General features: G+C 41.6%; 1 protein-coding gene across 1 annotated transcript in view; it reads right to left on the bottom strand.

The window, feature by feature from the left end:
* LOC306870028 (protein PRRC2B-like) overlaps positions 1–26,833 on the bottom strand; it is a 37,222-nt gene that overhangs the window by 10,130 nt on the left and 259 nt on the right. Inside the window, exons 2-21 of the mRNA XM_079417058.1 lie at positions 24,549–24,727; positions 23,516–23,693; positions 19,556–19,658; positions 19,393–19,456; positions 19,173–19,316; positions 16,762–17,057; positions 16,556–16,683; positions 9,216–9,379; positions 9,037–9,124; positions 8,793–8,946; positions 7,764–8,097; positions 7,432–7,598; positions 7,038–7,239; positions 3,698–5,897; positions 3,421–3,599; positions 2,776–2,891; positions 1,742–1,883; positions 1,586–1,662; positions 1,213–1,494; positions 1,021–1,122 (exon numbers count right to left, since the gene is read on the bottom strand). Of these exons, the coding sequence (XP_079273184.1) occupies positions 1,021–1,122; positions 1,213–1,494; positions 1,586–1,662; positions 1,742–1,883; positions 2,776–2,891; positions 3,421–3,599; positions 3,698–5,897; positions 7,038–7,239; positions 7,432–7,598; positions 7,764–8,097; positions 8,793–8,946; positions 9,037–9,124; positions 9,216–9,379; positions 16,556–16,683; positions 16,762–17,057; positions 19,173–19,316; positions 19,393–19,456; positions 19,556–19,658; positions 23,516–23,693; positions 24,549–24,663 (5,235 nt within the window). The 5' untranslated portion in view covers positions 24,664–24,727. The remainder of the gene's footprint in view (positions 1–1,020; positions 1,123–1,212; positions 1,495–1,585; positions 1,663–1,741; positions 1,884–2,775; positions 2,892–3,420; positions 3,600–3,697; positions 5,898–7,037; positions 7,240–7,431; positions 7,599–7,763; positions 8,098–8,792; positions 8,947–9,036; positions 9,125–9,215; positions 9,380–16,555; positions 16,684–16,761; positions 17,058–19,172; positions 19,317–19,392; positions 19,457–19,555; positions 19,659–23,515; positions 23,694–24,548; positions 24,728–26,833) is intronic.

Raw genomic sequence — 26,833 nt, 5'->3', positions numbered from 1 at the left:
CTGCATGTTCTAGAATGTAGATAACTGCAGTATGCTTTCAACATGTCCTACCATGCAGTTGAGGGTTGTTTACATGTTTTAGCTTGTTGCTAGTATGTCCATACATGCTTCCAGAAGTTGCGAACATTGTTTTACCACATGCTAACAATTAAGCTAACATGAAACATTGTAGAAACATGCTAAAACACACTACCAATACTGCAAAACACTGCTAAAACCTTTTACAATGTAGCATGTAAATATTTAGCTTGCAAACATTTAAACATGAAGCTAGCATGTTTTACGATGCTGCTAACATGTTTACTTCATGTTAAAATGTTGGTAATATGGCAAAACATTCTAGCAATTTGAAAGAAAAAAAAAACAGTTTTAACAAACTGGCCATGTTTTACCATATTGCTAACATGTCTAACAAAATGTTAAAGGGGTCATATGATGCAATTTCTTGTCCTCCTCATATGAATGACTAAGAATAAATTGTTACATTTGACCTTATTCTGTTTTACTCTGTAATTATTGACTCTAGTAGATTACGTTGCATCCTTGTTAAAGACATGAGCAACCGAATGAACGAGTAAATATAAAGTCAAGAGTTAACTAGAATAACCAAATATCAGAATAATAAATTAGAAATGGACAAGCAATCAATTTGTATTTCAAGTTAAATACGAGGTCATAATAACATGGAGTCAGATTAAATTATAAAATGGAGTCAGATTAGAGTTTAATTTAAATTGAAGAACTTTGCACACTGGAAAGACCGAACACGCAGGAAACCTTCATCCACCATCGGAAACCTTCTTTGGGCCGGATGGGTGGACCTTACAAATGTTATGAGGTGTCATTAGAATGTTTTAATATGCTGGTAGCATGTCCTGTGCTAGACTAGGCATGCGACGGGCAGACAGAATGTGTGCTGCCTTGCAAATCTTAAGACACAAGGTGAAGTATCTGGAGGAACCCTTAAGGTCAGTGATGGAGAGCCATCACCCCAAGCAATGATGTGGCAGTAAGCATTACCTTGAGTGTGAGGTCCGCAGAAGGGAAGCTGATAGGGTTGAGGTTTATTCCGGGCTGCAGGTGATCTCTGCGGAGCAACGGGATGGCTTGAGTCAGGCCAGCCTGTGCTCACACATTAATAACAGTATAAATGCTCAATGCTTTACACAAAACTGACAATGTAAATGCTGCGTGCAGAGCTATAGTACGCACATTCCCAGCAAGCGCGTCCTGCAGCTTGGTGACTGGGTTGGACACAGGCACTGGTGTGGACCCCGGAGGAAGGCTAAAGTCAGAATCCTTTGCGCTGACACCAAACTCGATGGGCGGCACAGGAATGACGTGGTCCACGTGAATATCCACTCCGTTGACGGGAGTGATGGGTCCTTCCAGACGATCCATGCCCTCCGAGCCCTTGCGGTTCTTCAGCGAACGCTCATTGCCAATGGGGCCCGGTTTGTGTTCTTTACTCTGCTCGGGCCCTGCATCTGAATCCTGGAGGACAGGACAGTGGGACGTTAGTCTCAGGCTCAGCTCACTGACTGAGGCAGGCAAAAATACTTGCTTGGAAAAGAACGGCCTGTACCTCTGAATTGGGTTCGCTTCCCGTATAGGAAACCTGCTTTGTCCATGAATCGCCACCTGATGACTGGACAGTCAGAGCTTCAGGAGGAAAACAAAGTCATTTAGAATCAGTCTTTTAAATAATAATATACTTGATATCAGTTGTTATCAGCATTACCTGTGCTGTTCGTCTCCCAGATCTCTGTTCCCAAGTTGTTGGAGGAGAGAGTCTCCTCTGGCTGCTCGATGGTCATGCTGCCTTGCTTCTTGGCAAAACGGGGAGGCATTTTTGATGCAATTGTTCTATTCTTTACCGAACCCTTCAGGTGCACAAACCAAATAACTACAATATCCACTCAAGTCCGTGTAAAGTCAATTCTGAGAATTGTTTGTAAACGCACTATAAATGTTAGAAATGCATTGCTGAAACATGTTACAAAGACTGTGAACTATGTAGTAATCAATTGTGGAGTTAGACCGTTAAACAGTTATTAACCATTTTTGTGATCAGGATTTTTTTTGGGCGGGGCTAAATCATGACTTCATGACGCAATCGAGCCACCATGCTCTAGTTATTAGGTGTGTTCGACTTGAAGCAGCACTGCAGAGCGATCAGTGTGTGACAAAGTACAGTGAGAGCTAGAGCAGACACTCCTGATGCTTTCGAATCTCTCTCGCGGTACTTTGATGTCATACACTGATCGCTGCTTCAAGTCGAACACACCTATTAAATAGAGCGCGTAAGCATCAGTGGTTCACGGCTCAATCGCAAGTTACTGTCATTACCGTTAGTTACTACAGCTTATATTTTGCTAACTAGCTATGCCTTCATCATGTAAATGCACATCCTGGTTGCGATCATTTACAAAACATCTCAGTCTCCTTATTAAATAAGCTTGACAGTTATAAAGACAGTTGAGAGAGATGGCAGCTTTTGGGAGTGGTTTCAGCGCAACCAGCAGACACGCCCCCAGCTTTTGAGAGCAGAGAATACTGCTTGTTTTTTCAAGATTTTGATACCTTATTTTATTTACGTGGTGGAGGTTTTTAGCATTCAAATTTGGTTGGGTGGTTAACATTTTTCTGTGGTGTGAAACTCAGAACACACATTTACTATTGACTTTACATGGACTTTAAACAACTGAAGTTATCATCTTTCTGGTTATCAGATGTGCGTCTAAACATCAGGGAATAGAGGCCATGATTACTTACTGGAGGACCCTGATCCTTCCTCCTGCGATCATCATCCTGTGGGCGGCGTTGTTTTTTGGACAGAGCGTCCTGGAAAACCTCTGGACTGGGTACAGAAGCTCCTGAGTCACTCTCAACTGCGAGGAAACACAAGCGACAGCTCCTTCAGATCCAGTACTGAAGAACATCCCACAAGTCACACTTGAAAACAAATGATGTCTCCCATTTTTTCTAATTTTTAGCATAGAGCTGTTAAAATTTAGTAACTCTTTACAGTTCAGACTCTTAATTTACCATATGGCTATGAAGTAGCGCAAGTCCATTCACCACATTACGATATCCCTTTGTCACGATCTTAAAAAAAATTAACTTTCAAACTAGTAACAGAGACTTGAACTGCTTCTAAACGTGCTCCTGGAAGGCCAATGTCCTGGAAAGCTCAGCTTCAACCTTCTCCGACACATTTGCCCGGATGTTTCTAGTAATCCTGAGGACCTTGATCAACTAGTTCAGATGTATTTAATCAGGGATGCTGAATTATTCCTCATTTGCACTGTGGCGACATCACCACCATAGGAGTGCATTAGTTTAAACACGACTCAGTTTATCATCCTTTATTCTGCATTGGAGAGGCACTTCTATCATAAACAACCACTTTTGACTTACTTGGGTAAGTGTTCAGGTCATATTGGGACAGTGGTTCTGTCATGTCCCCCTTCATGTTTCTGGGCTTCAAGTCTTTCTCTAGGATCTTTCCAGTTGCTTCCACCACACCTGTGTCGTCATTTTGCTCCAAGTTGTACACAGATGCCGAGCTCAGGCCGACGACTGAATCTTCTGGAACTCTGCACAGAGCGAATTAAGCCACATTCATAGTGCAAATTTCACAAATGTTATTGTTTTTCATATCAATATACTTAACTTATGTTCTGAAGAAACATACCGTTTGCTGCCGGAAGCAACGCCGTTCTGCCAACTCTCGTTTCTACCAGAGGAACCTGCACTAGACTGAGTGTCTGTTGAGCGGCTCATCTTGTTTTCCATTACAGATGTGTCACTCTTCCGGTTCTGTCTGTCGACTACTGGCCGCTGGCTAGAAAAGCTCCGCTTGGAGAGCTCTCTCTTCTCAGAGCCAGGTTCTCCGTGACCTGCATCCGTGAGCGTGTCACAGTGCTGCCCCCGTTTCTCCCTCCAGTCGCTGAAATCGCTGTTTTCAGAGCCGGTTTCCCAGTCCTCGCCCTGACTCTGAGCCGTGATCTCCTGTGCCCTTCCCCCAGAGTAGTGGTTGGGCCAGTGCTCCTCTGCACCCTTAGAACGACCCGGCCACTGATTGGCAACATCTCCATTAACGTAGTCCTCATTATTCCACTGACCTCCTCCTTCGCGCTCTTGCCGCAGACGCCTGAAGCGTGGCGGCTTATCCTGGCGTGGGGGACGCCGCCTTCTAAGGGGCCGGTTGTCGGGATTATCATTATCAAGGTAGTAACCTCCATCTCTGTCCTCGACGCCATTCTCTACAAAGGAGCCCGTAAATTTAGGGGGGTACTTCAGGGGCTCCCGTTCCGACGAGCGTTTGGAATAGGAGTCTGCACCGAAGTTGTAGCCGTTCTCCTGTGTGGAGGTGCTTCCGAACTGGGTTCCTCTCCCTCTCCATGTCGAAATGTCCCTAGAGCCAAATCCACGGTTGTATCCAGCATTAAGGCGAGGGGGCAATGACCTTCCAAACACTCGAGCTGATTTAGTCTTGTCCCTGGAATCGCTGTTGCCGCTCTGATCATCAGTGTAGACCTTGTTTGATCTCCACGACTCCTTGTCAACCCTCTTAACCTCTCCAGACACAGGATATGAAGCCTCTCCGTTCTCAGTGGCCTTCTGGCGTGGGCGCTTGGGCTGCTCCTCGTATTCTGAGGCCTCGCTGTGTGTCTCGCTCATGTTGCGTCTACGGGGTTTGCCTCGCTGCAGATCTTCACTCCTGAACTCTCGAGCACCACGTCCTCGCATAGATCTCTGTGTGCTTGCGCTACTGTAGGCTCCTCTGTTGCCGTCGCTCCGTCCTCCACGAGCACCACCACGAGAGTTGAACTCTCTGAAGCCCCGGCCACGTCCACGACCCGCTCCCCTGGCCCCGGCGAACGCCTGCTCCTCATCGATGAATATCCAGTTGTTGCGGCGAGGTGCTGGTGGATCCCTGCTGTCAGAGCAGTCCACAGACTGACTCTTGATACTATCCCAGCAGTTCTCTTTGTACGACCCTTCAGGCAAGTTACTAATTTTCTCCACCTTCAGAGCTTCCACTTGTTTCTCTTCAGGAGAGGGAGCGGGTGGTGGGGCGGAGTGCCTGTTAGACAGAAGTGGAGCATCTTTCTTCAGGTCATAGACATTGGTAACCACTTCCTTTTCCAGCCTGTACGGGACGGTCTTCTCCTCCGGGTCAGTTTTGGGTTTCTCATTCTCTTTGTCTTCAACCTTCAAGGGCTTCAGCACAGGTTTCTTGATGGGTCCCGTCCTTCTAAAGGTTCTACCACTGGACTCAGATGGCTGGCTAACACTACTGCTGCTGCTCGAACCGTGATCGGACCACTGGGCCTGACTGCTGCCGTCTTTCCTCAGACTACCCATATCTTTCCTCCAAAAATCACATTCATAGCTCTTCTCCTTGCTGTTGAAGGCCTCGTCACGGGTATCAAGGTCTTCTTTCTGATGTCTACCAGAGGAGATGTCCCTGTGCTCGCTATCTCCAGGATGGGTTCTGCTGAGTATTAATGGTTGATGGGCTACTTCATGGGAAACATCTCGCTGCGAACCGAGTGACACGTCTGAGCCTCTGCCTTGGCGGAAGCCTTGATGGAGCAGATCCTCTGCTGGACTGTCTGTGCGGTCATGACCTCGGTCTTCATACGAGTCGTGTCTGGAGCATGACTGGTCACTCCTATCATCCACCTGAGCCCTGTCGCAATTCTCGTGCTGTCTCTGGTAGGGTGGGGTGAAACTGCGTGCAGATGAGTAGCTGTCTTGGTTCCACACTTGGTAAGGCTCAGTGGAAGGCGTCCTCCTCTCCTGATGCATGCTGGGATGGCAGCCTTCATCAGAGGTGGAACCGGGGCTATTCAAGTGATCCTGTTGAATGACAGGTTTCACCAAACCTTGAAAATAAAAAAAGTTAAATTTAATTATCACAATATAAACATAACTGTACATGTTGTGAAAGAATAAGCCATATATCACCATGCGGAACTCATGATACCAAGTTACAGTAGCTGGTTTTATAACTTGGGTATTACTACATGTTTGCTAACGTGTTTCTAAGGAACATTGTTGTGGTCACTAAAAGTACTCTAGGTAGTTGCTAGGAGCAGGGTTTCTCAAATGGGGGCTTGTGAAGCCTTAGGGTTTCATGAGTTTATGAAAAGCCAATAACTACATCAAAGCAAAACTAAAACAAATAAATTTCAATCAATATCAAGTCTGAATCTCTGCATGTTTCAGAGTGAAGCACAGCAATGTGTTTATTTACACAAGCAGTTCATGGTTTTTTCAGTCATGGAACAGCTCGATCAGTTTGCAGTAAAAGCTGTACCACACAAAATCTACTTGTGCATTTGGGAAAGGCATTTTGCACATAATTCACAACATTTCTGTAGACAAGTTTTCAGAATTTTATAATATAGAATAAGAAACATTTATAAACCTTTTAAAGTAGTAATGTATCAGTCTTAATTTTTTAATAATTAGAGTTTAAAATAAAAAAAAACTAAAAGAATATTAAAATAATTGCCTGGATGTTTCAGCAACAGCAATATAAGACAGTTTTATGAGATTAAATACTTTTATCGCAGCTCAAATCATGATAATGGAGACATAAAATACAACAAAAATCCCAGTATTGAGGTTTTCTGGACCAAATTGTGCAACCATATACTACAGTATAAATAAATTCATTTTAAAATAAAATCAATGAAAAAAAAAAACACATCTAATGATATGAAAGTAAAAAATCAAGTGTGATCATTAACCAGCATCAAAGAGCCATGAACATGCAGATGTGGTGTTAAGATATTAACACTTCAACTGAAAATTTGGGAGCTTCAGATGAATCATTTCTGTCAAAGGGGTTAAATTGACATAAGAGTTTGGGAATGTCTGGCTTACTGGATCAAGTTAAGAGAGTTCACTCATCATATTTATAAGTTTAATATTTATTATTAAAGGTTTGGTCGCATCACTATAAATAGTGATGCTTGACTTGGAAAACACCACTAAATAGGGAGGATGTTGTAATTTACCAGATGAGTGAACGCCAGGAGGGTAGAAATCCACTGGAGAACATCCCTGTGCCATGCGGGGATCCATGTAGGGAGGCATCATCATCCAGCGCGGGTCAAAGCCCAGGACATGAGGAGGGTAAAATCCTCTCTGTGGGTGAGCAGAGCTGGACTGGGTGGGGTGACCCGATTGCTGCCACGGCGTCATCTTATACACCTGCTCCTAGAAACCACAGAAAAAACAAAAACTCCTCTATAAATGAAAGCATACCGTATTTATAACAGCATATAGTTGGCATGAAAACCATAATTACTCAGTATTATAACTTCTGCATTGACATATGCACCTCAAGATTTTCAGGGTGGCTGAATGAATTATTTCCTCTTACTTAAAATATTAGGTGTAAAAGCTCACCTGCTGCTGCTGGTGCTGCTTCTGGAAGCGGGGCGGCACAGGCTTCTGGTGTCGGCCGTAGTCTGGGAGGGGAGAGGTGGACTCAGGACCATCTTCATCATTGTGGTAGTTACACCCTTCATCTTTGTAATCCTGACTGGATGACTCAGTTGGTGTATCAGACACTTCTATATACAATGAAAAGAGGTGTTAAGAAAAGTAGCGGAAAAGAGCAGAGGCAAAACGCTTTTGAGATTTCTCTAAATTATTCCCTTTAAATCACTGCCATTATTACAAGGGTAGCTAAAACTTACATTTATAAACCAACTAGTGAACTATGTGAACTCTTATACCTTTAGTGCCATACTGCCAGCCCTCCTGTTGGTGTTTGGATGACCTTCGGCCTGGAGACTGCATCAGCTCCTTGCTGTCTGCTTCTCTCAGCGTTTCTCCAGAGCGTGCAGGTTTCTCAGTTTTACCAAATTTTTCATCCAGTTTTTTGAGTTTCTCTGCACAGGCAGCCAGTCTCTCCTCCCGTGCTCTCCTCTCCTCCTCTTCACGCCGTCTGCGTGCTCTCTCCACGGCAGAGAGGTCGGCTGAGACAAACTTCCCACGAGGAGGCGCCTGCCGCTGCGGCTCCTCCTGCTCCTCTGCAGACTCACTGTTGCCACTGTTCTTCAGTTGGTGCTGCAAATCACAAACAAAAGAGAGAGGAGATCTCTTAGATGAGCCTGGACTGATGGGACCACCTTAAAGGTGATATCAAAAATGATCAATTAAAAGATGTCATTTGAAAATTTAGTAAAGAAAAAAAAAAAAAAAAATCGAACATGCTCAATTTTGCATTACAATCATCAATTTGGCATGTGGTTATCCAATCGAAAGAAAAGTCAAATATTAAAATGGAATTACAACACAATTGGTTCCACTCTGAAGGACAGACATAACACAGTTTAGTTTATCACAAACGACAATTAGAGTTAAAAACTAAAAAAAATTATGGAAATTAAATATCAAAAGTTTTTCAGCTTGTTTTCATTTTATTTAGTTTAACCTGATGTACAAAAGGAAATAACGCTGAAATAAAAACGTATAAAAACTATTTAGACAAATGAAATACTAAAAATTATCAAATTACTAAACCTTTAAAATAAAAACAAAATAAAAAACTGATAGAAAATATTAATAAAAACTCAAAGATACCAAAATAACACTACTCATGTGCTCCCAGCATGACTGACAACCACAGAATAAATTTACACCCCCCACTTATTTATATGTATTTTAGACATTTATCTGTACTGAATGCATTTCTCCTTGCCAAATGCATTCAGTACAGATTTCAGTGGGAAAAACATATGCAACAGGCCGTAGATTGTTACCTGAGATTCAGTGGAGGAAAACCGTCCATTGGTCTTCCTGGAGGGGACGGGCTCTGGCTGGCGTGAGTATGATGACTCCTCAGCGTCCTGTGGAAACGCACCGTCACCAGAGCTCTGAGATAAATGCTGGTCCTGATGGTTGTCCCAGTCATCCCTGCAAGAAACAAGCACCAGAATGAGCTTCAATTCCAACTCAAGTGGCTTTCACACCACACGCACAGCTTTAAAACAAAGAAAAGCTCACCAGATCTTATTCTTCTCACAAGGGGAATGATCTTCCTCATCGTCACTGAATTTAAGCTTCTCGCTATAATCCACTTCCTCATGAAGACCTGAAGAACAGACACCGGTCGGTCACTATGACAATTGGTGAAAAAAAAAAAAAAAACTCATCTGTTGTTAATAAAGAAAGCGAGCGCTCACCTGCCCAGCCATCTTCACAGTCGTTGTCCAGTTCATCAAGGTCCTTCAGGTCCTCAGGGTTGATTATGGCAGGACGGGTAGATCGATCTCCTGGGCGGCGGATCGGGCGAGTGGAGGGGCGTGGAGGGACACGGGGGAAACGGGCCTCTCTTCTTAAATCACCACTGTGAAATGAAAAACAGCCATTTACATAAGATGACAGTGAGTAAGGATGTAACGATTCACTCAACTCACGATTCAATTCACGATTCGATTCAAAATTGTGTTTTTTTAGAAAATGAGATTTAAGACAAATTATAAATTAAATGTGTCCTTTTACTTGGCTTGGACAAAATGCTGCATGTTTCTTTGTGAAATTGAAATAAAACACTATAATAATAATATACTAATATAGCACTTGCATATTATTGCTCTTTTGTTGGTTTTGATTGCTTCTATTGGGTCTCATTTGTAAGTCGCTTTGGATAAAAGCATCTGCTAATAGGGGTGGGAATTGCAGGGTACCTCACGATACGATATAATCACGATACATGGCTCACGTTAACGATAATATCACGATACAGTGATTCTGCGATAATCAATATATTGCTAGTGTTACGGTCAAAGTTACTTTGTCCTTATTTTTGTGTTTTTCTTTGTATAAATCTGGTTATTTTCTGTCATCTCGAGGTTGAGCTCCGCCCTGTTACACCTGTGGCCTGTTTAGTGAGCGCTGAATTGGATATGAGGGGGAATCGAGATTGTGTTGGCGTCTCCCTGTTTCCAGCGCATGGCCAGGACAGTGATTTCCTGGCTTGGTTGAGAGCAAGACTCGCACTCGTTTGGAAGCTCTTTGTTCCCGCGGATCAGCCACCTTTTACGAAGCGCTGTCTCCAGCGAGCTTCGTGCCCGTCTTAATGCAAGTCAGCCTCGGATGAGCGGTGTGTTTGTTGTTTGTGTTTTCTGGTTGAGCTGTTAATTGGTTTGTTTTTGCTATGGTTGTTTCGTGTTGTGTTTATTTGAATTAATGATTTAATGCACGTTAATTGTTGCCGAAAGTGGCACGTGAGCCGTCTAGATCTGTTAATAAAAAGTTTGATCGATATCTGTGGTCTCACGTGTCCTTGTTATGTTGCTTAACCCCTTCCCTATGAGCACTTTAAAACGGGGTACGTAACATAAATGGGGGCTCGTCCGGGATTACAATAACTTTATTGTAATGTTTAGTTATTGTTGTTTCCCGAGAATTCGTTGTAATTTATTTGTTACGTTGTAAGCAAATTTGGGATGGCCAACGCATTCTCCGGTTAGTTAGAGTAAGCCGGCAGGGCTGTGCTTCGCGCCAGCTCTGACTACGGTTTGCTGTTTATTGTTTTCGTTTATTATTTTAGTTTGTTGTGTTTGGAGGTATTCCGGGGGAGAGAGTAATCTCTCAATCGGTACCCTCTGAAGACTAGCTAGATGTAGTTAGTTTTCTGGGTAGGTAGGTAGGACCGGAGTGTGTGTGGATCTCTTTCGTTTTTTATTTACTCCTTGTTTTGTTTTATTATGGCAACATTTGATTTAAATCAGTTTATAGATCAACCTAGTGTTGAGGGGTTAGAGGTATGTCGGAAAAATGATTTAGTTCTGATTGCTCACACTATGAAATTTCGATTTCTAAAACACAACGTAAAGCCGAGATAAAGGTTTGTTTAATGTCTGCTTTGATTGACAAAGGAGTATTTTCTGCTATGGATGCTGTTTCTACGCCGGCAGCTGAACTAGCTGTTGACTTTGCGGGAAGTTCACCTTCACGAGGATCTGTCGGTGATCAAGTTACTCCAGTTACTGTCCCTGGTGGGGAGGTAGGTCCACCTTTTTCTATGCCTAAGTTTGAGCCTGTTTCACTTTCTTCGGAGGCATCGCCTGAGCTCCGTACCGATTGGCGTTTAAAGCTCCGGTTAGCTCGGTTACAATTAGAGACTCAAGACCGTGCTCAAGCAAGACAAGACGAGTTGAAACACCAGATCGAAAAATACCGAATTGATGCTGAAACAAAAGTGCGATTGAGGCAGTTGGAGTTACAAACTGCTCGTGATCCACCTGAACAATTGATTTCTAAAACCTCTGTTAATTTGAATGGTGGCTCCGAGACCGCTGCTGCACCGTCAAATTCGACTATTGTTTCTAGTAATTCTGTGTCGGCTGGTAATGAGACAGAGTCTGTAGTGGTGCCGTTAACTCATTTTGATGTGGCCAAAAATATCGCTCTTGTTCCAGTTTTCCGTGAAAAAGAAATTGAAGCGTATTTTCAAGCTTTTGAACGTATTGCGAGCGCTTTGAAGTGGCCAAATGAGGTTTGGGCTTTAATGTTACAATGTAAACTGACAGGTAAGGCACAAGAAGTATGTGCGTCTCTTTCGCTGGAAGAGAGCGTTCAATATGAGGCAGTGAAAATTGCCATTTTACGGGCGTATGAATTAGTTCCTGAGCATTACCGGCAACGTTTTCGTAACACAAAGAAGTTAGTATCTCAAACCTACGTCGAGTTTGCTCGTGAGAAGGGCATATTGTTTGATCGCTGGATAAAAGCGTGTAAGGTTACGGACTTTAATTCATTGAGAGAGCTTATGTTGATTGAAGAATTTAAAAACTGTGTCACTGAACGTACTGCGTTGTACCTAAACGAACAAAAAGTCAATATGGTGCAACAAGCTGCTGTGTTAGCAGATGAGTATATGTTGTTGCACAAGACTGTGTTTAAGCATGCGAGTGACAATGTACCGTTAGACAATGAGAGTTTCTCCGATTGTAAAACCAAATGGGTTCCTTCCACTCTAAAATCGCGTAAGGAGTGTTCCTATTGTCATAAAATTGGGCATGTGGTGGCAGAATGTCGTTGTCTGAAACGAAAACAAGAGCGACAAGAATCATTGTCTGTTCAGGCTCGAGGTTCCGTTTTAGTACAAACATTACCTTCGCCTTTTACTCTCTCTGCACCTGATTCGTGTTTTCAGCCTTTTGTGTTCAATGGATGCGTTTCATTGACTAATGGAAATAATGGTAGAAAACCTGTTCGAATTTTACGTGACACTGGAGGCTCGCAGTCTTTTATTTTAGCGAGCACTTTGGATTTTTGTGGGGACTCTGCGTGCGAAACCAGCACTATTGTGCAGGGTATTGAAATGGGGTACATAACCGTTCCTCTTCATCGGGTATGGGTAACTTCCGAATTGGTATCTGGATGTTTTGAGGTTGCAGTTCGTCCATCTTTACCTGTGAAGGGAGTAGATTTCATCATGGGGAATGATATTGCCGGCGGTAAAGTCTTGCCTGCTGTACAAGTGACGAACCTTCCTGTTGCTGAAATGCAGCCTGATGCACTTGTTGAAACTTTGCCAGATGTGTTTTCAAGTAGTGCCGTTACAACCCGAGTTCGAGCAAAACGTGATTCCCAAGAACATTGTCTTAACGATTCCATTTTTTCAGATATTTTAGAAAATGAATCTTTTCCAGAATCTGTGGATGCGGCTACATCGAATCCTCATCCTTCTGTTAATTTTAATCTTGTCACTAACATGTCAATCTCACGCAAAGCCTTGATTGATGCGCAGAAAAGTGACCCAACTTTGGAGAAATATCGTGTGAGTGCTGAAAAAAGTTCACTGACGCCGCGTAATTACAATTTTTATTGGAAAGACTCCATGTTAATGCGCAAATGGGGTAGAACCTTGAGCCCCGAGCAGGCAGATGAGTGGGATGTGGTACATCAAATTGTGGTTCCTTCAAAATTCCGACAGTCTGTATTAAACTTGGCTCATGATCATCCTTGGTCTGGACACCTGGGGATTAATAAAACCTATAATCGGGTGCTCCAGCACTTCTTTTGGCCAGGGTTAAGAACCGATGTTGCCAAGTATTGTAAGACCTGTCACGTCTGTCAGATGGGAGGAAAGCCAAATCAGGTGGTGCCACCTGCCCCTCTCTGTCCGATACCTGCTGTGGGAGAACCCTTTGAACGCGTTTTGGTGGATTGCGTAGGACCACTCCCTCGTGCTAAGTCTGGGTGTCAATATTTGTTGACGATTATGTGTGTGTCCACTCGTTTTCCAGAAGCGATTCCTTTAAGGAATATAACTGCTAAGTCTGTCACGAAAGCTCTCACGAAATTCTTCACAACCTTTGGATTACCAAGAACTGTTCAAACAGATCGGGGTTCAAATTTTATGTCTCGAGTATTTCGCAGTTCTTTAAAAGCGCTAGGAGTTTCTCACGTTGTGTCCAGTGCACATCATCCAGAATCCCAAGGGGCACTGGAACGCTGGCATCAAACTTTGAAATCTGTACTCCGTAAATACTGCATCGAGAACGAATGGGACGATGGGGTTCCTTTTGTGTTATTTGCTGTGCGTGAAGCACGACAGGACTCGCTGGGGTTTAGCCCTTCAGAATTGGTCTTTGGCCATAATGTTCGGGGTCCTTTGAAAATGTTAAAAGAAGAACTTCTTTGTACAAGCCTTTCCAAGAAGACTAATGTAATTGATCTAGTCTCTCGTATTCGCGAACGGTTGCGTAAAGCTTGCACTTTTGCTAAAGAAGCTCTTTCTCTTTCTCAAACGAAAATGAAACGTTGTTATGATCAGAAAGCAGTTGGGCGTAACTTTCTGCCAGGAGAGAAAGTTCTGGTATTAATTCCTGCTCCTGGGTCTGCATTCACTGCGCGATTTTCCGGTCCCTACGTGATTCAAAGTAAAGTAGGTGAGACTGGTTATATAATCCATACTCCAGAACGGCGAAGAAAAACTCGCTTATGTCACATAAACATGCTAAAACGGTATGCATCTCGTGATGTTATGGATGAGGGGGAGACTACTAATGTTTCTGTATGTGACTCAGCAATTGAAGCAAGAGAGCACGTTTCATTGCTTACTCATCTTTTGCCTATGCAGGACATCGATGATGGATTAAATGTGTCGATGGAAATCTTAAGAGGCGGTTGTTTGAAAAACTCTGAGGCTTTATTAACACTCTCCTCACAACTTTCTTATTTGTCCACTGAACAGCAGCAGGACATACAGAAATTGTTGAAGAGTTTTCCTAACCTGTTCAACGACGTTCCTTCCGGTACTTCTGTTATCACGCATGATATTAATGTCGGTAGCACATTGCCTATTAAACAACATGCCTACCGTTGTCCAGTAAATAAAAGGGAAGCAATGAAGCATGAAGTGACGTATCTTCTGGAAAATGGTTTTGCGGTTCCCAGCAGTAGTGCTTGGAGTTCCCCCTGCGTTTTAGTGCCAAAGGCCGATGGGTCTTTTCGTTTCTGCACTGATTTCAGAAAGGTTAATTCCGTCACCGTACCAGATGCTTTCCCTCTGCCGCGTATCGACGATTGTATTGATAGTCTTGGTACCGCAAAGTATATTACGAAATTGGACCTTTTAAAAGGCTATTGGCAAGTGCCGTTAACCGAGCGTGCGTCGGAGATATCCGCGTTTGTTACACCAGATTCATTTCTTCAATATACGTGTATGGCATTCGGTTTACGGAACGCACCCGCTACATTTCAGCGCTTGATGTCTTTAGTTCTAGGTGATGTTCCGAATTGTAACATTTATTTAGATGATGTAGTCATCTTTTCGTCTACTTGGGATGAGCATTTGCTGTCTTTATATGAAGTGTTCCGTCGTTTATCCGCTGCGTCCCTTACATTAAATCTTAAAAAGTGCGAATTTGCTAAAGCTTCGGTTACTTACCTGGGGAAACAGGTGGGGAACGGCCAAGTAAGACTGTTGGACGGAAAGATCGCCGCTGTACTCGAATATCCAATCCCTACAACGAGGCGAGAGCTATGTAGGTTCCTTGGTATGGTGGGATACTACCGTTGTTTTTGCAAAAATTTCTCCAGTGTCGTTGCACCATTGACAAGACTGTGTAGTCCGAAAGTTGATTTTAATTGGACTAATGACTGCCACCAGGCATTTTTGTCTGCCAAATCTCTTCTCTGTAGTGCTCCTGTTCTCTCTGCTCCAGAGGTGTCCCGTGCGTTTTACTTGGAGGTTGACGCTAGTGCCGTTGGAGGGGGAGCTGTCCTTCTACAGGAGGGTGCTGACGGGTTACTCCATCCAGTTTCCTATTTCTCTGCTAAGTTTAACCGTTCTCAGTTAAACTATTCGACCATTGAGAAAGAAACTTTATCACTTTTATTGGCATTAAGGCACTTTGATGTGTATGTAGGGGGCAGTATGTTTCCTGTTACGGTCTATACTGACCATAACCCGTTCGGCACAAAAAGGGATCTGAAAATGTGGTGGCGGATGCTTTATCACGGTGTTAATTTTGTTTTTCTCAGAACCAGTTTCTCAAACTTTTTAAAAGGTTGAAGGGGAAAATAACAAAAACTGCTTCTGTCTTTAGGGGGGAGGTGTTACGGTCAAAGTTACTTTGTCCTTATTTTTGTGTTTTTCTTTGTATAAATCTGGTTATTTTCTGTCATCTCGAGGTTGAGCTCCGCCCTGTTACACCTGTGGCCTGTTTAGTGAGCGCTGAATTGGATATGAGGGGGAATCGAGATTGTGTTGGCGTCTCCCTGTTTCCAGCGCATGGCCAGGACAGTGATTTCCTGGCTTGGTTGAGAGCAAGACTCGCACTCGTTTGGAAGCTCTTTGTTCCCGCGGATCAGCCACCTTTTACGAAGCGCTGTCTTCAGCGAGTTTCGTGCCCGTCTTAATGCAAGTCAGCCTCGGATGAGCGGTGTGTTTGTTGTTTGTGTTTTCTGGTTGAGCTGTTAATTGGTTTGTTTTTGCTATGGTTGTTTCGTGTTGTGTTTATTTGAATTAATGATTTAATGCACGTTAATTGTTGCCGAAAGTGGCACGTGAGCCGTCTAGATCTGTTAATAAAAAGTTTGATCAATATCTGTGGTCTCACGTGTCCTTGTTATGTTGCTTAACCCCTTCCCTATGAGCACTTTAAAACGGGGTACGTAACACTAGACAATCATATAATGATACATCACGATATCTGTCTAACTATGAAAACAGAATGCCTGTGAAAAGGTTAAATGAAAGTTCTCTTTATTCAAGTCCAAACTTCTTGAAAGCTTACACTTTTCTCTGTGTGTAAACCAACACATTTAACTGCTTATCAATTTTATATATATATATATAAAATTGATAAGCAGTTAAATGTGTTGGTTTACACACAGAGAAAAGTGTAAGCTTTCAAGAAGTGTATATATATATATATATATATATATATATATATATATATATATATACACAACCGGCTTGTGGTTAATCATTACATCCCTAAGAGTGAGCCTTCCTTACTGCACAGCAAGCGTTCCTGACCGCGGTAATTAGCACAATACTCACTTGACGGGCTCCGGTGCAGAGAACGCTGGTCTGAAGATCAACCTGGATTCAAAGCGCACAGGGGCAACCACAGTGGTCGGCCCGTGATCTGAGGAGCCCGGAGCGTCACGAGTCTCTTTAGGGCACATCTGACAAACAAAGAGCCAGTAAGCATTTTATTAGAGAAAGCACAGCACACTGGATTCATATGATGGGCAGAGACTCACGAAGGCAGGCAGCATGTCGTGGTATGTGGTGGTGGTGTGGTGCTGGTACTGGAGTGCTGATGGGGCGGCTCTGCGCTGCACGGGCTGAGCGGGCCGCAGTGATGGCTCCTTCACATCAGAGGACTGGGCAGAGACAGTGGAAGTGGAGGAGGATGAGGATGAGGAGGGGGGAGGAAGAGGAGTGGTGGTCTCAGCTGAGCCGCTGCTCTTGGTGTCCGTGTCTGTGCAGGACGGGGCGGCAGACAGCACCGGGGGCTGCAGGTTCCTCCCACCGCCCTCCCTCCAGCTCGACACATCTGACAATGACACAACATCAGCACATCACATTGAGACATCAACAAACAGCTCATTCACGCCAGTGGTTTTTCAAGCCAAATAAAACCATGGGCATTTGTTACTTGAAATAAACTTAAATTTATTTTAAATTAACTTAAATAAAAATTACACTTATATCAGCTATATGCCAAGGCAACATTTAATTTTCATTTACTTTAAATGTACAAAAAAAAAAAAAAAAGACAAACACGCAAAATTATAAAACCATTAAAATGACAGAAAATATTAATAAAACTAATTCAAAATATTCTCAATGGTAATATTGCTAAAAAAAAACACTTATTTACACATGAATACGCTGTGTAAATAGACAAAACACTGAAAGATATTGATCAAACTCATAGTAACATTTAAATACAAGTTGAACAACATATGTTGTATGTGTACACAAACACTGAATCAAGCACTGGATTTCTTCAAACAAATCAACTGAAAATGTTCTTTCTGCCAAATATCCCAATCAGCTATTGTTTCAATTCTACATGGCAAGGTTTTCCTGATCTGCCAGAGTTGCATTTCTGGACCTTTTGGTTTATTTTCCCTTTCATTTTGTGTCATTTTAAGTGCATTCCTACAGCAGACAAAGAAATCTATACAGACACTGACAGTGTTTTGTGACCCTGTTTTCATGCCTGGTTACGAAACTGCGCCAAAGTTTAGGGATAGTTTTATAGATATTTGGTAACAATTTTTTTTTTAAGGAGTCCTTGTTATAATGGTAAGTACATGTAACGTGTGTAACAATAAATTATACTTAACTACATGCAGAAGCCAAACCCTAATCTTAATCCAAACCATATAGTAAGTACTTGTAGTCAATTATTATTACTCTGTACTTAAACATAATTACACTGTAACAAGGACACCTTAAAATAAAGTGTAACCAGATATTTCAACACATCTGTAATACAACAGAAATAATACTGCACTGCGTCTTCAAATATAGTGTTTCTGCCTTTGTGTTTAGCTTTATGAAAAATGTTTTGGTTCACGAATGAAAAAAGATCTGGGCATTTAGGGGTCAATACATAACGCAATAAAATCTCATTCGTCAATCTTGTGTTTTTATACATCATGACAGTATATATTGAGTAATAAAAGGACACTACTGAAGGTTGTTTATTGATCACCATATCCGAGCAAATCTGAGCAGCTACACCAAAATTAAAAACTGCAATCTGAGCACATACATGGTATTGTGCTGGGCGGTCTGACCAGAAATCTGTATCACAGTTTTTAAAAGGGATAGTCCACCCAAAAATTTAAATTACCCCATGATTTACTCCCCCTCAAGCTATCCTAGGTGTGTATTACTTTCTTCTTTCAGACTATTCCAACCGGAGTTATATATATATATATATATTTTTTTTTTTAATGGGGGGGGGGGCATTTTTGTCTTTATTGTGACAGGACAGATCAGAATTGACAGGAAGCGAAGTGGGAGTAAGAGGGCGGGCAGGATCGGGAAAGGTCCCCGAGATACATTCATATAAACCCTCACCACCAATTCAGTATTTATGATTTTCTTCTGATATTTCACGCATGAAGCGAGTTTGCTCTGCCTGCTGCAGGATATTGTCCTCTTTGCATTTTATCTTCAGTCTCTGGGTTCTGTTGACAACCGGTTTACAGTTTGTTTATTTGCCCAGTTAAATAACTAGTTGCATGTTCTAAATCGTTCTCTAAACATTAGTCAGAAGTGTATGCAGTTAACATTGAACTCCTCTCAATTCACAACGCTATGTTGCTTAGGCACTTGTTCCGTTATTCCATATCATGTTTTTTTTATTCATTCCATGTCCTTAATTCAAACCGGCTTACCATTTGAACCAGTATATTGCCCTGCACTACATGATGCAAACATGCAATGACAAAATAACAGAAGTCTGACATTTCCCAGCGTCAAACCTGATAGCTCTGAATAGAAATCATTATGGCTGGCTTGTGCATAGTGAGTCGGGTAAAGGCAGGAATGCAGTTTAGAAGATGATTATGTACATGTTCTTTTCTACTGTTACAATTAAATATCGGAAATTAAATAATCTAAATGTTTTATCGTGCAGAGCAGGACTCACTCTGTGGGCGGAGGCTTGGTCCGGGCCCATACGACGGATCGAAGACGCTTCTTTCCTTGCCACCCTTGTCCTGTTCGCCTGCTGCTTTCAGCGTCGGAAATTCCTCGTGAGAGAAGGGCTGCAGTCGGTTTGAGACCTTTAAACCTGGACAACAGATCCAAACAAGTATAAAGCAAGACATCACAATAAACACGTCTGATCAGAATAAATGGATGATTACCATCTTGATCTACTGCCTTTCCATTGAGCTGTGCCCATTGCTTTGGTCCACCTGTACTTGTGCTCTAGAGGGACAGAAACACATTCAGCAGACATCAGACACCATGACATTACCATCAGGTAAACACTATGAAGAGATGATGAACGTGCCGTGCCGTCTGTACCTCCTGGCTGGTTATTGGCATGGGCTTCTGAAGATTGGAGACCGATTTCTGTAAAGCCAGCGGTGGCTGCGACTCCGGCAGCTGTGCTGATGATGCAACGGAACTACAGGAGGAAACAGACACTATTCAGACATTGTGTGATGGCCATTTGCATCCAGAAATAGACCTGGGTATTTTGAGAACAAAGTATGTATTTAAATAACCAGCAAAAGATTTCACATGACTACATAAATCACTCAGTTACAGCCCGTGGATAAAAAAAAAATAAAAATAACTCTTAAAGAAAGCATTCACCTCACTGCAAATCTAAGCTTTTGAGCATGAAGACCATAGTCATTTCAGCCGTTTGAAGTGACCTTCAACATGTAGCACTGATAAAACACACTGAAGATCCATGACTCAGTTTGTTTACTTGTCTTGCGCAGTTCTAATAGAGATGCATTAGAACTTTCCACTTTTTTCCTCAAAAAATGGGCCTGTGTGCTCCCAAGTTAAACAATTCATGGACACATCAAAAATAAGATTTTAGGGACGTGGTTAAAATTGATCAAATAATGTGGAAGAATACAAGCACACATTTAAGCAAAATTCTTAAACTAGGTTTTTAAATACTTCTGCTTTAATCTGTATCAAATAATTGTGCAATTACTTTTATTTTGAACTCTGTGTGAGATATATATATACACACACACACACAGTATAACACCAAAACTACAGAACGTCACATTTCATTATTAGCCGTTTCAACATACATGTTTCACCAAATAAAAATGGAAAGGGAAATGGTGTGTGGCCAAGTATGGTGACCCATACTCAGAATTTGTGCTCTGCATTTAACCCATCCAAGTGTACACACAGTAGTGAACACACACCCGGAGCAGTGGGCGGCCAATGCTGTGGTGCCCGGGGAGCAGTTGGGGCTTCGGTGCCTTGCTCAAGGGTCTCACCTCAGTCGTGGTATTGAGGGTGGAGAGAGTGTTGGTTATTCACCTACAATCCCTGCTGGACCTGAGACTCGAACCCACGACCTTCGGGTTACAAGTCCGACTCTCTATCCATTAGGCCACGACTGCCCCCTAGGACAGCACTTTAAGTGTTTCATCCCCCTATCTGATAGGGGTGTGAATCGGCACTGGTTTAACGATTCAATTGGATTACGATTATCTTGTCTACAATTCAATTCAATTTGATATCACGATGCATCACGATTATATCAAATTTATTTTGTGCATTTTTATTATAAAACATACAAGCAAGTGATACAAGTGATAAACAAAGTACTTTCCATATCTGAGAGTGCTTTTAAGTATTCAAAAGTTTACAGACAATCATAGTTATGGGTTTTTTTTTTTTCCTATTACTGATGAGATCATAGACAGTGGCAGTTTTAACAGGCTGCATTCACACTAATGCACAGATCTATAGCCAAGCTCAGAATCCATTATTCTGAGTATTTTTTTTCCCGCATCAAGCTTGGTTTTTCCACAATGTGCCCAGATCTCAGATTTAAAAATAGAGAGTGCATTATTAATACTCGCATTACAAGCGCGTATGTGAATGATGTCAGTAGACTATAATCGATTATGGTCCACTTCTGCATCGCGATGCATCGATGCTACGATTAATTTTGACACCACTTCTATCTGATGTGAGCATAAGTATTGGGACAATGGAACAAAGCAAATGTAAAAGTTTAAAAGCTAATATTTATTTGCAAAGCCCTTGATTACAATCACAGCAGCGAGTCTGCAACCCAGAGATAATCACCAGACTCCTGGTCTCATCCTTTGAAAAGCTTTTCCCAGCCTTTAATACAGCCAAGCCAAATGTGTCGTTTTGGGGAGTTTCTGCTATTAGTCTCCTCTTCAGCTGGATGTTCAATAAGATTTCAATCTGGAGATTGACTTGGGCTAAGACCTTCGATTTCTTTGCCCTGATAAACTCTAGACTGAACTGGCAGGGTGTTTTGGGTCATTGTCCGGTGGAAACATGAAGCGCTTTCTGATGAGCCAAGTGACATTTTCTTGAACACTGATGGCCAAGATGTTTTTGTACACTTCTGCATTCATTCTGCTATCACCATCATTCATGAAGTCTTCAATAAAGTTGAGCGAGCCTGTTCTAGACAGGCAGACATGCATGCCCATGCCATGACACCACCAACACCACGCTTTACAGGTGAGGTTGTATGCTTAGGATCATTTGCATTTTTTCTCTCCACACTTTTGCTTTCCCATCACACACATGAAGGTTAATCTTTGTCTCCTCTGCCCAAAAAAACTCCACTGTTCCAAAACTCTTCTGGCTCACCTTTTGTGCTTTTTTGCCAACTCTAATCTTGCCTTTCTATTTTTGGTGCTGATCAGAGGTTTGCATCTTGCTGTGTAGCCTCTGTAATTCTGTGTCTGTCTCCTGCGGACATTAGATGGTAAAACCATCACCTCAGCTTTCTTAAGGTTGTTGGTGATTTTACATGTATTTTAGCAGAGCTGGGTAAAAAAATTATTTAAAAATATCGATCTCTCGATATTAATCGGCTCTCATTTTTACGTAACAATATCGATTCTTAAATCCCAAGAATCAATTAGTCGAGCCTGTTTTCAGTTAATAGACAGAACGTTGAATGGCACCTCCCATCCAATATATTGCAATAAGCAATGTGCTTTGTTACTTTTAATATGAAACAAAGTCTCAGATTCCAAATTCAGTCCATTGCATTGCGGTATCCAAACAATAAATGCCGTTTTGGCGCCGTTTAATGTGGAGTGACAGATCGCTGTAGCACCTCAATAAAAGAGGCAGCACATGAACTGATCATCTCCTCCACTTTAAGTTTCAGCACAAAATAAACATGACTAAACATTCGAAGGTAAGTTAAAAGAAAGAGTACAACTTTTGTTGGAATTTCTAATGGTTGGGGGGTGGGGAGAACGCTTTGAGCCCTGCACGTTTCAAAATCTAAACCCAGTGCGGGTGTTTTTATATCACTGTATTTCTGATGGAAACCAACTGTTTTCAGAAAATTTTGGATGTCATTTTCATTTCATCTTGCATATAATGCCTGATAAAGCAATTTTCACATTTAAACTAATCAGCTCTATGAAATATAATCACAGACTATATCACACAACTATTTTTTCCATCCACAAATTGAAAACCTCTTTAAATTAAACATTTGTTATACCACTTAAGACTTTATGACCACAACTTACATTAAAAACTGAATTTTGACCCATTTCTTCACAAACCTTTTTTGCCACAAATACGAGTGAAACTCAGGCCCGGTTTCACAGACAGGGATTAGACTAAACCAGGATTATGCCATAGTTCAATTAGGACATTTAAGTAATTTTTATAAACGTGCCTTAGGAAAAAACATTACTGGTGTGCATCTTGAGACAAAACAAAGGCAATGATATATTTTAAGACCAGTCATTGCAAGTTTCTTTCAGTTGAAACAGCTCAGATTTACATTTTAGTCTAGGACAAGGTTTAAGCCTTGTCTGTAAAACCGGGGGTCAGACTATTGAGCCCTGCATCGGGTTTTTGCATGTATGCAGCATGATGCGTAATTGAACACATAAAAATTGCAGCTGGTACCATTTTTAGCTGGACTACAGCGTTTACAACATTTTAATTCAGTTGCTTTAGCCTGGATGAGACAAACTCACAGCAACACAGAGTGACTGTAATGTCCTCATTAACTCCAAACACTCACACGCAACCAACACTTTGATGAGCATCTCTCTTTCTCTCTGCACACAAGCCTCTCTTAATATAAGCTGCTCTGCACAACAATCAGTGTGACTTGCAGACGCATCTGCTGTACAAACTGACACACACAGACAGGAAAAGCACTCTACGGCTCACAATCTGTCCTTCAATTCACTTCACACACAGTGATGTTTTAGTGAGCGTGATGGACAGCACTGCTGATGCTGCAGCGGCGTTGGCTCTGACCTCTTTGGATCGTGTTGATCCTGTTTGTTTGCCCATCCTGTACCGTCTTTGGGCACGATAAACACGTTGGGATCGTTTCCTTTACTCTCAGACTTCAGACTCGGCAGGTGAGCGGGAGGGGGCATGCGCCGGGCAGCGGCCACTTTGCCAAGACTCTGTAAACCATGTCGTGCAACAACTGCAGGTGACAGAGAGAGAGAGAGGTGTGAAATCAGTGACATGTGTACATACATCACAAATACTGGCACATTATGGTTAACACACGAGATCTGCTTCAGCAATCTGAGATTTAAAGCATGGCTGTATGAAATCAGATTACATGATTTTAGTTTTAATTTTCATGGATTTCATTTCAATGGTTTACTTAAATTTTAAAAAACAAAATAACTAAATCAAACAAACTAAAAACTTTAACAATTTGATTATGTATTAATTTAAACAAAAACCGTGCCCTAAGAAATGTTTTACATTTTCAGAAATTGTGTGTTGTCACAGAACATTTTTGGTTTTATGATTTAATACAGCATCAAAAACAGGGGTAATCAAATGAATGCATACAACTTTTTTTATGTTTTTTTTTATATTTTAAATCAAATTAAATATACAATTCCTTCAATTTTTAGCAAACAGTGCAGCACAAAATGTTTACCGTTTAAATTGATCATGGATACAAAATTGTGATATTCCTAAATATAAATCATTTTTAAATGACCTGTATTAATATTTTGAGAAGTTCATTCTACTGTGCAATAGAAGTATATTTCTGAACTTTTATTACAGTGGGTTGTAAGATCTCTGAGTTTGTGTATCTGCTGACAGTTTTCTTAAATGAACCGGTGAAATGATTCTCAGATGAATTTCACAAGTTCATATAGTGAAACACAGATGAGCATCACGCATGCTTCAGTGTGTGAAGCAGAGCAAACATTGCGACACACACAACAAATGAACTTCAGATTTACATGGCAGTCTGTCTGCATCAATTCCACAAGCACTTGAATATGGATGTGAATATGGAGTGCTTGAGTCTCACCTGTGGTTTTTTGAGTTTCTATTGACTTCCCTTTGTACTTGTCAAATAGGCTGAGTGATGAATACTTGCTTTTCCCATCCTTGGACTTGGTTATTTGCCCCAAACGATCGGACATTGCGATGTAATGTCATCGAGTATGGAAATTTTTCTTTGCACCTCTTCCTCAGTACCGTCTGTTTCTGTGGAGAAGCACACACAATGACACGACTGTTAGCAGAAAAACCAACGTCTCTCCAAAACATCCTCTGAACTGTGATGAATAATCGTTTCTAAGCCACAGAAACGTCATCTTTCCATCCAGGCACAAGGGGATGCGGCTCAGACACATTTCAAAGCTAGTCAACAACAAAACACAATCTTGGACAGAATAATGACTCCGATCAACCTCAATTAGCAAAAAAACCACACAGGGATCATTCAGACAGTCTTGGACTGGTGATGAAGGTGAAATCAACATTCACATGAACAGTGTCCTGCTGTCTCAGTGAGGAAGCATGTTCTCTTTGAGACATGCTCTGCTGGATGCACACCAGCGACAGTGACCTAAAATGACATGCATGAGCTCTGCAGAAGGGAAACATACATGTTCAAGACATCTTAAAGTATGCACATCATGTATAGTTAACAGAAGCTCAAGAACCAATTGGGGTTGTTTTCATGGATCAAGAAAGCACACAGAGTTTCTATTTCTCATATCTGAAGATCTCACTGTATGTGTAGAGAACAATGTTCATATGTGAATAAAAGCCTAAATTGAATTGTTCGCATTAAAGCTATTGTGTCTCTTCAGAAGATGAAACCACTTCATTCTTATATTAAGTTTACAATGTCTTTATAAACATCAAAGTTTGGGTTACATGGACTTTCAATGGAGGGATAGATATTTTTCAGGTTTCATTGAAAATATCTTGATTTGTGTTCTTCAGAGGAAAGCAATACCGGTTCATCACAACATGAATAATCCACATCACTCCAGTCCATCAACTAACATCTTGTGAACCCAAAAGCTACCTCCAATGAAAAAGGCCATCCCCAGTTGTCACTCACATCAAAATCCACCCACATATTTGTTTAGAGCTGTTTTGGACTGTATACGGTGTTTGATCTATGCAGATTTTACTCCTGATTCAGACCAGACAACTTTTTGACTGGAGAAGCATTATTATGGATTATTGATCATATTTAGCCAGAAGCAACGGTTTAAAGTTAAAACACCTTCATGATGGATTTGTTTCTTACGAACACACAACTTTTGGCTTCACGAGATGTTAACTGATGGACTGGAGTGGTGTGGATTACTTGCGTAAAATGTTTTTCATTCTGACGGCACCCATTCACTGCAGAGGATCCATTGATGGGCAAGTGCTAAATGTCTCCAAATCTGTTCCTATTAAGAAACAAACTCATCTACATCTTGGATGGCCTGAGGGTGAGGACATTTTCTGCAGATTTTCATTTTTGGGCTAACTACTCCTTCAATAAAAAGGTAACACTATATTTTACAATGTCTGTTTCAGCTTACACACCTTTAATATAATAATAACAGAAAGATATGCATAATTACAAGCAACTAACCCTGAACCAAATCCTAACCCTAAGTGTATGTTATTAATATTACTCAGTACTTGCTTATCTAATTGCAAAAATGGCTGATGCACAGCTCACACTTATAAGAGACCATCATCATCACCATCAGTGCCAAACTCAGATTAATCATGACAGAGATATAAAATCTGCTCTCATGAGAAATGCACATCTTTACGAAAAAACCCCGAGAAATACTGACACGTTAACTGAGCTCTTACAAGCGATTATTATAAAATCAACGCGATGTATTAATGTAATATGAAACACTCCGAAGCTAACACATCTGTCAACGATAACTGTGAATGTATAGCTAGCATGAGATGTAAACAGAGGCTCTTCCGCCTGATTATTAAACAAACTGCTCATTTCACACACACCAAGTCAACACGATCACACACTAGAGGCTGTAAACACGAGCGTGAGAGCTGATAAATAACGATATTTACTATAACGAGAGCGATTTTCACAGACTTCTCTAAGGGCTTTAGCAATGCTATTGACATTAGCCTCGAGCCGCTTCTGTTGTATAAACTCCACCAGATCCGACAAAACGACCCTCAAACCGGGACAGAAAACGCAGCAGCGCGGGTGTTTAATTAACATCGCCTGGTATAATGAGTAATCATTGCGTTAATGAGGGGTTTCTGGGGACTTGTTGATGTGTGAGCCGATTAAAAATGGCTGCTGCTCAGAACAAA

The sequence above is a fragment of the Barbus barbus genome, assembly GCF_936440315.1.
Source record: "Barbus barbus genome assembly, chromosome: 5".
NCBI lineage: Eukaryota > Metazoa > Chordata > Actinopteri > Cypriniformes > Cyprinidae > Barbus > Barbus barbus.
Note: the sequence above shows the minus strand (reverse complement) of the source record. Positions and strands in the feature narration are given on the sequence as shown.